This window comes from Meles meles, chromosome 1, assembly GCF_922984935.1.
Source record: "Meles meles chromosome 1, mMelMel3.1 paternal haplotype, whole genome shotgun sequence".
NCBI lineage: Eukaryota > Metazoa > Chordata > Mammalia > Carnivora > Mustelidae > Meles > Meles meles.
Genome location: NC_060066.1, coordinates 87,500,086 through 87,515,329, shown reverse-complemented (window position 1 = coordinate 87,515,329; position 15,244 = coordinate 87,500,086). Strand labels below are relative to the sequence as shown.

At 39.5% G+C, this 15,244-nt stretch overlaps 2 protein-coding genes across 4 annotated transcripts in view; one reads left to right on the top strand and one right to left on the bottom strand.

The window, feature by feature from the left end:
* The window catches only part of TRIM55 (tripartite motif containing 55), a 53,495-nt gene extending 51,634 nt beyond the window's left edge, over positions 1–1,861 (top strand). Inside the window, exon 11 of the mRNA XM_046026998.1 lies at positions 892–1,861. Within this exon, the coding sequence (XP_045882954.1) occupies positions 892–1,014 (123 nt within the window). The 3' untranslated portion in view covers positions 1,015–1,861. The remainder of the gene's footprint in view (positions 1–891) is intronic.
* Positions 1,862–2,711: 850 nt separating this feature from the next.
* On the bottom strand, positions 2,712–4,955 carry CRH (corticotropin releasing hormone). 3 transcript variants are annotated; one of them, XM_046021236.1, is made up of 3 exons: positions 4,664–4,955; positions 3,290–3,898; positions 2,712–3,170 (listed from the first exon to the last, which is right to left on the bottom strand). In XM_046021236.1, the coding sequence occupies exon 2, from the start codon at positions 3,882–3,884 to the stop codon at positions 3,294–3,296; it is 591 nt and encodes a 196-aa protein (XP_045877192.1). In that variant the 5' UTR covers positions 3,885–3,898; positions 4,664–4,955; the 3' UTR covers positions 2,712–3,170; positions 3,290–3,293. The 3 variants fall into 3 exon arrangements, with proteins under 3 accessions (XP_045877192.1, XP_045877182.1, XP_045877204.1); XM_046021226.1 differs by having other exon boundaries at positions 2,712–3,898; XM_046021248.1 differs by having other exon boundaries at positions 2,712–3,894.
* Positions 4,956–15,244: the final 10,289 nt, after the last annotated feature.

Genomic DNA, 15,244 nt, shown 5'->3' with positions numbered 1-15,244 from the left:
AATTGCATTTCAGCAAGACTTCTTTATGATTGTCCCCCATTTCATCATTATTTTTTAAACTCAAAACAACAAAAATTAATTTCACTTATGAGATTAGATTGGTCAATTACTTCAAAATCACAATGGTATCTGTCTGGTATCTATAAGGATAGATACCTTTTGCAGAGCTATCTATATAAAAGATAGATATCTCTTTAGAAATTTTGATGTCATTAGATGTTATTGCCTAGAGAAAAAAAAAGTCCTTTCATTCACGATTTGCTCAAAACTAAGCTTGCAGCTTTGCAAAAAATATACTATTTACATATAAATATATAATATATAGTACTGTATAAGTTTAAAGTATAAGTGATTTGACTTAACATATATTATGAAATGATGACCACAATAAGTTTAGTTAACATCCACCAACTCATATAGATGCCAACAAGAAAAAAGTGTGTTTTTTTCTCATGTTTTTTTTCCCTTGTGATAAAAACTCTTAGGATCTACTTAACAACTTTCCAATATGTCAGACAGCGGTGTTAAACTATAGTCATCATGTTGTACACTGCGGACTTTTCTAAACACAAGTTCCTATTAGTTCAATGCCACTTTCGGCTTAGTAAGTCATATATATGTGAACTTTAAAAAAATAGCCTGGACCCTTTCCCAAGAACTTCCCTCCACTGCATGCATTACTGCTGCCCCTTTTGGGATCATGAGTGTGAATTATTTTCATGGCTCTTGGCCATAACCAAGACAGCCTGAGCTTGCTTTCCACCCCTAATAATAATTATGTTCTATATAATAATTATTATTATTATCCCTTCTCCTGAGTAGAAAAGTGACTGGACCAACCCAAAAGGACTAGGCTCTTCTTCCTCTGATTCAGATTTTCTTCTGTTGCAGATTGGATTTGAGGACCCTCCCCTTCAGGTACAGGCCGCAGCTTCAGGGAGTGGGAACGGAGCTGATTCTGAGCCAGCCCGTCATGTCTTCTCCTTTTCCTGGCTGAACTCCCTGAATGAATGATGTTCATTCCAACTGCTGCCCTCTGTCTGCCTGGCTGAGATGCACACCAGCAGCAGGGAACCTAGGTGAAATTAATATGATGCAGGTGATGAAAGGGACCTCTGAACAGGATTTCTGCAAAAAAAAAGAAGAAACCCTTTAATTCCAGATGACTTTCCAGAGGGAAAACAATTTTGAGAAAATAGTTGCTGAAAGTATTGGAAAAAAGAAACTTGACCTTATGCAAATCTTTTATTGTGTGGGAAGCATTATGAAGAGTATGTAGGTGTGATACATGTGTGTGTCCGTAACAAGTGGCAAGTGTTAAAAAGTGTGTACTACACTCTTGTCTCTAATAGGCACTGGCTTTTGTTATAATATCATAGTAGCTCTTTCTTCTTTAACATTGCAGTTGGTCAGTGAAATTCAGTGTTAATTCAGAAGTGACTGATTTATCAATATATGGACAAAAGGTAAATCATTGACCAAAGATATGAAACATTTTACAAAGGTTTCCTCTTTTCCATAACACATGTCACTGAGGTATATCCAGAAATGTTCCTTAGCTCTGGTGACACTTCTTAGTCCAGAAGGCTGAAGGCCTAGGACATTTCTGGTAAATTTTTCTAATCTTAGTTAGATGTGCAGATATCAAGCACTTGAATTGAAAAAGAATTTCCAACAGGAACTATTTTCTTATGTATCTACTGAGGCATAAACCTGGTGAACCATAGAATAACTGTGTGTATTTAAATATCTATACACACATAATACACATTTAAAATGCATATATATATATATATATTTAAATCATGATTTATTTGTCCCACCATAATGCCTCTTTCCAAAAGTATTACTTTATTCTGTGTGAACCCTTAAATAAATGCTGTTTTTAACAACTTAGTCGTATAATGATTTATTCAGTGTTTCATGTGATCTTATTAATATGTTAGCCAAGTGTATTCAAAGGGTCCCAGGGGAAGAAGCATCTTCATACATCCAAATTAATTTTGGAGTATTAAACATTCAACTGAATTTTTTCTAAGTTATAACTCAACTACCAAAGATAAATGCACTGTAAAACTAATTGGATGTGCCTCTTCCATTTTCGAAATGCACAGTTTATATTCTTAAGAATTACAGTGATGAGGATTGGTATAGACATAAATGAGAAGAGCATTTGTGAAGTTATTAAAGTCAAAATATTTTTTATATGAAATATTTTCCCAAGTGCCATTAAGAAATTAAAGCAATTAAATTTGTTGCTTTAAGTAGAGAAGCTGTCAAGTTTCTCCTATTAAAAGTAGGCACCGAAAATAGCATAGAGAAAGTATATCTTTGGTACCAAATAGTAGCTTGATAAAGTGAATCTTTCTCGTACCAAAAACAAAAAACAAGCAGTGTTGGCCCTATAGTTTGGAGGAATGCCCTGCAAACCTTTCTCCTCTTTGCCGTTCCTCTTTCCCTGCCCTCTACAATTATTTAACATTTTATAATTAATCAGGGTTAATTATTATTTCCATTATGAACTGATCTCCTATTCATAGAATTATCAAGTCTTAAAGCTGGCAGAAACTTCCCAAATTATTTTAACTTAACCTCAGAAGTGTAATCTGAGGTACAGAGAGGCAATTGCTGTATCTGTGTAAGCCACTGGTGTATGTTTGTATTTTTAGGAGGAAATTAATGCAAGGAGTTTTGTTTTCTCTTGTGCTGAAGTCAGGGTGAAGAAAGCCAGTAGCTGAGAGCTTTACTCCTATGAACATGGAAAAGGAAAAATAAAGTCACCATTACCTTTGCAGCTTTTATTAAAAATATAAATATTCAACATTCTCTTACACAATCAAATTGACCAAGGATTGGAAAGATGTTTTATTACTGAAACGTTTACAAGGAAAGGTTGATTCAAAGAGCTTACAGATTTTGTTTCACCCACCCAAGAGAATGACAGTCCCTTTGGCTCAGACCACAACAAAATAATTGGGTGACTTCTGTCTGCTTCAAAACATTTCCTTCTGGGTCTATACTTTCTAAACACCATTAAAGACACCTGGAAATGGAAACTCAGAGTAGACAATACAAATAACATTTTGTTGCTGTTACTGCACGTGAATACACTTTGTGCATGCTAATTAAGGAGTATAGGCTCTCTCGCTGTATATCGGCTAGGCTTCAAGCTATAAAAAAATAAACAAATGGTATTAGAGCAATGCTATGATACAGAATACCGTATTATTTTAATTTTTTTTTTCATTTTTTTGTGGGCTAAATGCTGCATCTTTTTGGCCAAACGCACCGTTTTATTTCCCAATAATCTCCATCAGTTTCCTGTTGCTGTGAGCTTGCTGCGCTAACTGCTCAGCCCTGGCCATTTCCAAGACTTCTCTTAAGAGGTGGAAGGTGAGATCCAGCGAGATGGGAGGTTCCTCGGATCTCCTCTCCCTCTCCGGTGTCTCCTGGCGGCTGCCGAGGGCGTTCTCGGCTCTGCGCTCGGCGGGACCTGCGGGGCTGTCGAGCGGGCGCCGGGGCAGCGGCAGCTGCTGCAGCAAAGCGCGGAAAAAGTTGGCGGCCGCCTCGTCCGGCGAAAGGCGGCTGCCGCTGCCGCCAGCGACAGGTGAAGAGGCGGGCAAGAGGGGAGCAGCGGGGCTCTTGTTGAGGTTACCCAGGCGGAGGAAATATTCCTCCCCCATGCGGAGCAGGACGGGCCGAGCCTGCGGCTGTTGGGGCTGCTGGGGCTGCGGCGGCAGCTGGAAGAAATCCAGGGGCTGGGGGTGCTGCGGGGCCTGCCGGGCGCCGGGGATGGGCCCCCGGCTGAGGAGGGCCCTGCATGGCGGGCAGGGCAGAAGAGCCACCAGCAAGACGCCCGCGGACAAGAGCAGCGGCAGCCGCATGGTAGGGGCGCTAGCTGCGGCACAGAGGTGGGCGGAGAGCGGAATGAGAGAAGGGAAGAGAGAAAGAAAGAGTTGGTCAGAGTTTAGCTCAAGTGGGAGGTGCGCTTGGGGTCTTCTACCGGATACACACAGACGTGCCTTGGGCGTTCAGGCAGGCACTGTCCGCGGTGCTGAAGCTCTCGAACTAGGACTTCTAGAGTTGGAGTGAGCTGGGGGGGGGGGGGCGGTCAGGAAAGGGGATACCTACTGGGTTCAGCACTAAAGCTCAGCCCCTCGTCGGGCTGGAGTGACCCTTCTTCCGAGACCCTCGAAGGGTCTCTGAGCCCCCTTTCTAACGATCCCCAAAACTGATTCCCCGAACTCTAGAGAAGATCTACAAATTTTAGATCTCACCCCCACCCCCGCCCTTTCCGGATCTTTCAGCGTTGTCCTCCAGATTGAGAACTGCTGCCTCCTCCTCCTCTTTTTCCATCCCAGCCCTTGCGTCCTTCTCTCGGGGGTCGAGATCGATGGCGGGGACTCGTCTACAAGGCCAGCGAGGAGTAACTGGTAGCAGCCGTCTAAGTTTGCTTTTGGCACACCCCGACTACCGGAATCTTGAAGCACAGTCAGCAAACACACACACACACACACACACACACACACGCACACACACAGGCGCGCACACACTCACAGTCACACACACATACTCTCAAAGGGACACCCGGCTCTGCCGCGTACACCATGGCAGTTCAGGCAATGCAAAGTTGGAGGCGTGTTTCCGTCTAAGCGCTCCCTACCTTCTGAGGTGCTTCTGCAGGTGAGTGGGGTGCTGCCGCCTCTCTGCAGAGGGATGTCTGTGGGGCTTTTTCAGGGATTTTCTTCCCTTCGCCTTTCTGTCCTCACTCTCTTTTTCTTCCCCTCTTATCTTTCTCTTCAGTCTCTCAATGGACTTGGGCTCTGAGTTTCTCCACACCAGAGCCTGGAGTGGGATTTTATAGCGTCGACCCTCTTCAGAAACCACGCAGCATTTGCCTAATAAGCTGACGCTCTCTTGACAGCTCGATTGCGTGCTGCCTCTGCTCCTGCATAAATCATAGGGCCCTGCCAGAGAATGAGGGGCAGAGTTTTGCTATCTCAACACGGAATCTCACATCCAATTATATCAACAGATATTTATCGCCTCCTTGGTGACGTCAACGAGCCCTAAAATGGAAGGGCTTCCTTTGACTTGTCCATTGACAAAAATTCTTGAATGAGATTTCCCAAGTGTGAAAACATACTGATCTCTTACCATGAAAGGTCAAATTTGGGGTCAGAAGGACATCGAATGAGAGGGGAGGGAAAATAAGTGTGAGGGACAGGAGGTCTATCAATGCACAGTCCTATGGAGAAAGCAGCAACCAGTTCTAAGGGTTGGATCTGGATCCTCCTCTTTCCTCTCCCTCCTAACTTCTCTGACCAGTTGTATCTGGCAACACCTCAGTATCTGAAAATAATCCTTTGCTAGAGACAGGTGTCGCATCAACTTTCTGCCTGGTTAAGAATGATGAACAAGGAGATAGGATTGTGGGGATATCTAGCTTTTAAGCCTCTACCTGCTTTTTCTTCCCAAGAGCGAATAAAGGAATTATGAGTCTGCAGAAGCAAGACCAATAAGTCTCTTGAAATGAGGCTCAAGTTTTTAAAAAATGATTGGCAGGAGCTGCTTTCTATGATGAAGTGGCCCAAACTAGGGTCAGTTGGGGATGCAGAGAGATTTTAAATTCCCCCAGAACTTCACTGCTCCCCCTTTGTCTCTCCTGTCAGAATCCAAAATTAATAGTGGATTTTTTCATTCTCAAATTAGAGAGAGAAAGGATTTGTGAGAGGTGCATGAGTTATACAATCTTCATTTGGTCTACCTGATGCAAACCCAGTGAAAGAAGCATTCATTCTAACTTCCAGTTTTATATTGGGAAAGGCTCAAACTGCCTGATGAAAGGGCTGAATTCATCAGCTGCACTTTTCATTGATGAATATTGAGCCCATAAAAAGGTAATCTCATTCATTTTATTTCTAAATATTATTAACATCCATTATAATATCCAACAGGGACACCCAGATTGTTGTTGGCTTTTTTCTTAATCATCTCTTTTTCCAAATTTAAATGCATGGAAACCTGATAAATACATAAATGCTCTCTGCTACCACAGAATGGAATGCTAAGCTTGTAAAACCATACTCAAATTTCAAACTAAATTGACACTATCATTAAGTAGGAGGCCGTTACCTCTAATTTTGCAGTTCAAAATGAAATTCCAAATTCTGGTGTCTGTGATTTAATTCACCTTCTAGATAACCATGAGTTATTTATCAGAAATCTCCTGTTGCTCATCTGGTTAGCTCTGCTGCTTTCTTTGTAGCTACCTGACAAATGATGCAATACATATTTCAACTCCCATTTTGGGTCTATACTAATCCACAACTGCTCTTAGAAACAAAAGGAAGGTAGAAAGAGAAATGCTGGCAGTTTCCAGAGAATTCAGCCTATAGTTGGATCATTGTGCTATGGAATGTACTTTTAGATGAAATGTATATAAGAGAACAAAGACATGTGTTTTCTGGGAAATATGTAGGTTGTTAATAGAAAATGAGAATTATAGAAAATGGTTGAGCTTCTATAGGGAAGCAATGTTTTATGTTGATGGGGTCATACAGAACCATGGTTTTTGTTATTGTGAGCTTTTTTTTCCCTTTGAGTGGAACTTAACTTTTTGTTTAATTTCCTTTATGACCCCTTCACTGTCCCCAGTGGTAGAATCAGCTTAGAGGTCAATCTGGAGGTAGAAGTAGATTTGGAAGTTCAGGCAAATGGCTACAGAAAAAGAACTAGGAAAGGGATAAGAACATGAGTTTAGCTGGGAAGGCCTGAGAGTTTCCTCCAGAGAAGACACACATTTTGGACTCTGACTAACCATACACCCCTTCAGATCTTTCTCCTTTGGGCCATATGAAAAATGTTGTTTTAGTATATAGCTCCCTCATCACTGTTGAATTCTTGCTGTAAGATTTTCTTGGAGGTAGGTAGTTGGTGGGGAACAGAGGGGCTCTGAATAGGGTGAGGACAAAAGGCCTGGATCCGAAAGGAGGAGGAACTGGGCAGAACAGCCCTTACTCAGTGATTAATCCAAGAGTAAGATCTCATCGAATCACTGACTTGAAGAGATCATTCCATTTAAATGAAAACCAGAGAGGTTAAGTGACTTACCTAGTTAATGATAAAGTCAGAATTAGAATCCAGTTCTTTTGACTAGCAGCCTGTACTGTTTCTGTAATACAACAATACCTTTGAACCTCCCCCTTTTCTAGGAGACACACAAATAGACATGAGAAGATAAAGTTAGATAAAGTGAAACATTCACACACCAATCCTAGACTTTCTTATATTAAGAAATATCCTAAGGCAGGAGACCACAGAGATTTTCTTTGCATACTGATGGCCCGGCACCTCATCTTAAATCTCTGGGTGCACACACTGCAATTTACCTTTCAGCTGAATCTTGTTTTATAATGTGAGGTTTTTAAATGTATTGCCAATTTACAATGCATTAGTTTGATCTTCCACCTTAGTTCATGTTGGAGAAAAGGGATCTTTGGATGAAATACAGAGTTTTGTGGTTCTCAAAATAATTATATAAATGTGTGATTGGAGAAATAATATGATGCAGAGGATTTATATGTGCAGTAAACTGAATGTCCAAGTCCATAAAAATCACCACTGATAGATTTGATCCTACATGTAGGATCCTACATGTAGCCACTGGAGAACCAATTTAAATGCTTTTAGAACCTAAAAACACAAGCCAAGGAATATGGGCATAAAAATAGTGATTACTTTACATTTTAAACCACATTTTTTTCAATAAAAACATACTATAGGATATAGTTAAATTTTGAAAGACATGGCACGGTAGCCCAATTAATAAAGAAAGATGTAATAGAACTGCCGGGCTTATCCTTGGCATCTGCATCTCCTTGCACTTTTAAGGAGCATCCCAACATGTGCTTCCTTTTTTTTTTTAAATATTTTATTTATTTTATAAGTAGGCAGAGAGGCAGGCAGAGAGAGAGAGAAGAAGAAGCAGGCTCCCGGCTGAGAAGAGAGCCCGATGCAGGACTTGATCCCAGGACCCTGAGATCATGACCTGAGCCGAAGGCAGAGGCTTTAACCCACTGAGCCACCCAGGTACCCCCCAACAGGTGCTTCTATTAGCAAAACTCATGGCAAACAAAGACAGTCTCCAAGTTTGCTAACTGAAACATTTGTTGAAAGGAATCTACCATCTCCAATGATAGTCTTTTTTTTTTTTTTTTTTTTTTTTTTTTTTCCAATGATAGTCTTTTAAAAAAGTCTAGGGTAGACAGATGTTTTGGTAACTGTTTGTGCTTCAGGTATGTTAGTAACTGCCTTCAGCTTCCATAGGTAGGACTAGGGGAAGGATCTCAAACAGCACAACTACCTAATTGCTTTACCACTAATGATAACTTCTATTATCAAAGCCACTTTCCCTTGTAGAAATTTGGAAAAATCAGGAAAGTATAAAGAAGAATATAAGATTCCTTAGACTCCAAAATTGAAAGATAATCTCGGTTAATATTTTGTATCCCTTGAGAATTTTTCCTGACACATACATTTATCTAATTGAGATAATAATATGCTTCCAATTTTGAATCTCTGCTTTAAAAAAGAAAACAATCTCTCTTATTTAAAACATAAAAGTTATTGGTTGAAGGAATCTTTTCCAGACTCCTAAATTAGGCTTAGGATCTGTGCTCAGTGCTCTCCTAACATCATGAATGTCCTCCATCATAGAGTTCACATTTTTAAATAGTTACTGGTAAATATGTCTTCCTTTCTGGTCTGTAAGCTGTGTGGAAGAGACTTGTCTTTATAAACTCCCATATTCAATACTCACAGCCCTAGCATAGTGCCAAAACATAGTAGATAACCAACACACCTTCCACATGGATGAACTACAGAAAATGTGTTGAATGAAGTATAGAAAATGACCCATAAGCCACCCATCAAAAAATAACTAGATGAACATTTTATAAAATTTTGTAGTCTGCTTTTTTTAGTTTAAAATATCTCAAATATTTTCCTCTATCTAAATGACATCCATTTTATTGACTGCAAGGAGATGTACCACAATTTCTACACATTCCTCATTTTAGATCACCATACTAATGACCTGCTTTGTAAATTTTCTTCTACACCTTGTCCTTGTACCTTTAGGTACTACATCTACAGAATCAATTTCTGATCTTTCAAATATAAATATCTCTTAACTTCCAGATGGTAATGAGAATATTAGTATCACTTCAGCTTTTCAGCCTCCTGCATCTTGATCTCCCAGGCTCTCTCCTCTGTACTTTTACTTCTAGGTTGTCAGTGTTAATCTTTTTATAATCATAGTTAAGTCTTCAGTGTTTTGACTATAGATTGATCTAAAAGTCAAAAAGCAATACAGGTTTTAACCATTGACTATGTAAAAGTTGTTTGCTGCATAACAAAGTCATAGACTCTAATTATATCTCCTTTCTTGTTTTTGTTTTACCAAATCATCTATTTTCATATTCAACAGTCTGATTTTTCCTAGAATTACTGTCTTAATTTTGTTCCTCCCCCCCCCACCCAGATTTTCTATCATGACTATCTTATCAAGCCTCCCCTTGTATTTAAGACCTCTCTCCTTGAGCACTATGACATGCTGCTTTAGACTGGTTACTTTCTAAATCTGGTGCACAAAATTGAATTCTCAATTGAATTCATTATCTAGAATCGCATGATTTATTTCTTCCTGACTTCTGAATGTATTTTGCTGGAGCACATCCACAGTTAGCTTTCTAAGAAAGGATGTATGGCAAGTAGATTTTCTGACTTCTTGCATTTCTGAAAATGATTTTATTTTATTCATATAATTGCTTTGAATGATACTTTAGCAAGGTACATAATTCCAGGTTGAACACAATCTTCCTGTAGGACTTTGAAAGTATGGTTCCCTGTGTTTTATCATCCAATGCTGCTGATAAAAAAAATCCAACTTATTCTGATTCTCATTTCTATATAGGACCCTTTCCCCTCTCATTCACACTTGAAGATTTTCATATTTTCTCTTTGTTGCTGATGTTCTGAAATTTCACAATGACACTGGGTCTTTTTTCATTTATCTATTTGAATTTGGGGATTCTTGTTCTTCAAGTGTTTAAAAATTTCTTGTATTATTTTTATGATATTTTTTTCCATTTTCTGTTCTTTCTTTCTGGGACTTTTATTGTAAGATGTACCTTCCCTGTTGGTCCTCTCTGTTCATTATATTCTCTCTTTTTAGGGCTCTTTCTTTTGTTTTCTACTTTCTGGGAGGGCTCCTAAATATCCTCCAACTCCTCAATTAGTTTTATTTTACAGCCATATATTCGATTTCCAGGCCTTTTATTCTTTCTCCATCCTTTCTTCATAGCCCTTATTTTTGCTTTATAGTATAATCTCTTGTCAAATTTCTTTAAGAATATTAACTAGGAAAATTAGTCTTCTTTCTCTGAATCATCTATGCCATCCATGGTAATTTTAAAAAAATTATTTACTTTGGTTTCTCTATTTTATGCTGGAGACTTCCCTTAAATCTCTTAAGGTAACCTTTGTATAAATGGTGGTTCTCTCATATTTAAGAATTAGGTGACACAAAGCTGGCTGGGAGCTATCTATGAAGAATAAGGACCTTGTTATCAAGCAGCCTTCCCTTTAGGGTGATTAGAAAGACAGTGAAACAGTCAGTACTGTGGGATGTAATATCCATCAATGTCAAATTACAGAAAACTTTACTGTGACACTATTCAACTTCAATTGAGGAAAATTTATGTATTAGTTTGTTAAAACTGCCAACACAAAGTGCCATAGACTGTGTGGTTTAAAGAGAAAGTTATTTTCTCACATCTCCAGAGGCTAAAAGTCCAAGATGAAGGTGTCAGCAGGGCTGACTTCTTCTGAGGCCTACATCCTTGTCTTGCTGATGGCCATCTTCTCCCTGTGACATCACTTGGTCTTTCTCTGTGTATATGTCTTAATCTCATCTTCTTATAAGGACACCAGTCATACTGGATTAAGGCCCATCCATATAACCCCATTTTACTTTACCTCTTTAAAGGCCTTATATCCAAATATAGTCACATTCTGAGGTATGGGGGTGGGGGTGGTAAGAACTTGAACATATGAATGTTGGGGGGATGTAATTCAGCCAATCACAACATACTTTACAAATGTTTATTTCTTTGCTTTTTGCCTAACAGGTAGATATTTGAATGTTCAATGTTCTCACAAAGGATGAGAAAGATTGGTAGAGGGATTAACTCTTCCATATATAGACCTTCAAGTATGCTCCCTATTTTGACCCCTTTTCTCCTTCCTGCCTTTGGCAATACTTGGAGTTTCTAAGTCCTGAGCCCCTCCTGAGTTCTGCAGGTGGGATTCTTCCTCAGCTGTCTGCTCCTCTGTGTGGCTTCTGCAAAGGCTTCCATACCTCTTACCTAAGATACTCCATCTTCTCTGTTTTCCTTCTTCAGCTACCCCTTTGCAGACCCATTATTAGCTGCATCCCCTGGCTTGTTTCCTCAGATACCACTTCATCTTCTCTGTTATTTCAGAAGTTTGTTAAAGCCTCTTATCTGCTTATGGTCCTCATCCTATTCTCTTTATCATTTGGGGTTTATACTATCATTTTAATGGGATCTCAGAGGGAGGGGAGGTAAACACCCATGTATTTTGGAAAGACTTCTGAATAGAAAAGAGTAGATTGTTAGAGAGGAGATTGGAAGAAGAGGAGGCAGATAAACAACCTATAGTCTTTTGGTCATTACAATTGGGCCTCTGTAGCAAGAACATCACATGCCAGTGATGCCAAGAGCTGTATAAGACAATGGCAGGGTCTCCTATGATTGCTCCAGGAGCCTGGGACACTACGTGTGGGCAGCCACACTCCTGTTTAGTGAAGGGGGAGGGCTTCCAGGGATAATTCTCTCAGTACCCAGAAATCACTAGGTGCATCATCTCCTTTCCTCAGAAAATGGTAAGGATTTTATTATCTATCCCTTCATTTTTTCCAAAAGTTAGGAAGTAACTAATTCTGGGGAGATGACTCAGAGCTACAGAAAAGGGGCACGTTTCTGCTTCTCTAACAAGCCCTTGCCTTGATAGACATGACTGACCTTTCTATTTACATCATAATACATTGAATTTTCTGTTTTAAGCTCCAGATAATGGATGGAGGGCAGTGAGAAGATGTGTGTGAACTTTCTGTCATGAAGGGCAATTTGCAGCAACTAATCATCTTTCAGTAGTTGGTCATCAACCAAGCATCCTGCATAGGTATTTATATTCATGAACATTTCTTGACTTTAAAGAAAGATTTCTCAAAGAGCTCTCCTAGGAATGTTACTGATGTTACAAAGGAAAAATAACAGAGGAGGGGGGGATGTAAAGAAAAGTTAAACACATTTTTTACTGCAAAAATTTCTAGTACTTTAAGATATTTTTCCTGCACTGTAAATATTCAAGTCTTCAGTATTTCCCAGACTTATTTGACCACAAAGCAAGTATACTGTGGGACTAATTGGGAGATATAAGTTGTCAAGGCATTTCATGCAGAGTCCAGCTTTACTTTCTTTGGCATCCGTATTAAAGTACACAACTAGAACTACTGAGTCATCTTCTACCATTCCTGGGAGAAACTTTAAGGATGACACTTTTTACCCTTGAAGAGAGGGTTTCAAGAGAGGGTATCTATTCCAATGCTTCTCAAGATTATCTGCCCTGGAAAGGGTCATGTGAGAAAGAGCTGTAGAACTCTCCCTCACCACCCATAAATGGTCAGGTCTAATGCATACCTTCTTGTGAGGAGAAGGAGATGATCTCTATGGTAATTTAACTCAGTCAAAAATCTGTGAGCCCACGTTGCAAAGGAGGACGTTCTTTGGGTATGAAAAGGCAGAAGTGTCCTAGACAAAACTGATTGCAATGGGTGATATTGGGTTTTTCACTAAAAAAAATTTGGTCACTCAATAGACAGGATACAGTGAGGGCTATAAAGGTGGACAGAGCGATGAGCAGTCAATGTTTAGGAGCTGTGGATTTCAGAGATGTTGTTCTTGGTTGTAGGTGTAGACCTTTTTTGAACCTTGCTACAAGCTCTTTTCATCTCCAAGGCTCTGTCATTCACCTGTGGGAAATGCGATGTTAGCTTTCATTAGGAAATCTACAGTTATTTTCGTGTGTGTGTGTGTGTGTGTGTGTGTGTGTGTTGTGTGTTTTCTGTTTTCTAGCTCTTTGCAAGATTACTTCCCATTCTGTAGCCCGTAACTCCTGGTACACTGCTTACAAATGGTATTTACTGGTGTTTAGATTGACTACTGGATTGTTCTACTAGTACTACTAGTACTAGTTCTGACTAGTAGATTGTTCTACTTAAGAGAAGGACTATGTTAATTCGAGGTGGTCTCACAATTATGAGTCAACAAACCCTTGAAAGAATGGTTATACGAAACCTGTATGTGGGGAAAAAAGGATCTATCTCATTTGCCACAGTCACTGTTCTCTTTCCCATCAATTTTAGAAGTGATCTGAGCAACAGTGTTCCCAGGATAATGAAAAAGGTTTTAATGGCCTCAAGCAGCAGTGAAGTCTAATGCTCCTATTCATATAAAGTTAAATATAGATACATGTTTGAGCCTCACCTCATTTTCCAACTTGTTTTCCTTGTAGTTTAATTCTCAATAGCTGTAAAGTTCTGACTTTGTGCTAATGTACTCTTCACAGCAACAATAATGGCAATAAAGGATTTTTCAAATTTATATAGAGAAATACAATTATATAATCTGATAAATTTCTTCTGTAAAAAAAGTTACTCAGCTTTTTGACACAGAACCATATCTGATTCCTATTTATAATGGAATTTGTTCTAATATCTTTACTTGAAGTTTTCAGTAAGAACAAAGCTCTTCAAAGCAGCCTTACAAATAGAATAAAGAATGTTACCTGGTTCCCTTTTCCTTTGGGAACGCACTAGACTTCTGACTGGCAGTTGTCCAATTACTGCAATACAGTTTTGACTCTATTATTTCCTAGGCGGGTGACCTTAGACAAGTTATTTAAATTTTCCAAACTTATTCCCTTATTTGTCAAGCCAATATAAAATGTTGCTTTCTTTATTTGTCCCCTGAAGGGTTATGGGATTAAATGAGATAGGGAATTCAGGGCCTAGACTATAAGAAGCAGTCAATAAATATTAGGTATTATTGCAGTCAGCTAAAGATATGGTTGTTGTTACTGCTGAAGGCAGTGACTCTATTTAACTTCAGTTCCTCAGAGCCTAGCATTGGTTTAATATTTATTAGGGTTAATGCTTATTAATGAAATAAAATAAATGTAATCACTGAGATTTTCTAAAACCAGAGGTTTTCAGCCAGCCAGATGATTTAAGAAAAAAAATTTAATTAATAGATTTTACTTTTTTTTTAAGATTTTATTTATTTATTTGACAGACGGAGATCACAAGTAGGCAGAGAGGCAGGCAGAGAGAGAGGGGGAAGCAGGCTCCCTGCCGAGCAGAGAGCCCGATGCGGGGCCCGGATCCCAGGACCCTGAAATCATGACCTGAGTTGAAGGCAGAGGACCAACCCACTGAGCCACCCAGGCATCCCTATATTTTACTTTCTTAAGAGAAGTTTTAGGTTTACAAAAATACTGAACAGAAAGTACAAGGAATTCTCACATACTCTTTCTCTCCACCTTGGTTTTCCCCTATTGTTGTCATTATTATTTATGTCTTGCGCTGGTATGCTACATTTGTTACAATTGATGAGCCAATGTTGATATACTATTACTAATAAAGTCCATTGTTTGCTTTAGGGTTGCTCTTTGTGTTGTATATTCTGTGACTTTTTTTTTTCAAAGATTATTTATTTATTTATTTGACAGAGAGAGAGCACAAGCAGGCAGAGAGTCAGGCAGAGAGAGAGGAGGAAGCAGGCTCCCCGCGGAGCAGAGAGCCCGATGCGGGGCTCGATCCCAGGACCCTGAAACCATGACCCGAGCCGAAGGCAGCGGCTTAATCCACTGAGCCACCCAGGCGCCCCTATTCTGTGACTTTTGACAAATGCATCACGTCATGTGTCCACCATGACAGTATCACATAGAATCATTTCATAGCCCTGAATATCCCCCTGTCTTCCATCTATCCATGCCTTCCTCCCTCCCTCCCTTCCTCTAAACCCTGATCTTTATACTGTCCTTACAGTTTTGCCTTTTTCAGTATGACATAAAGTTGGAATCATACAGTATGTAGCCT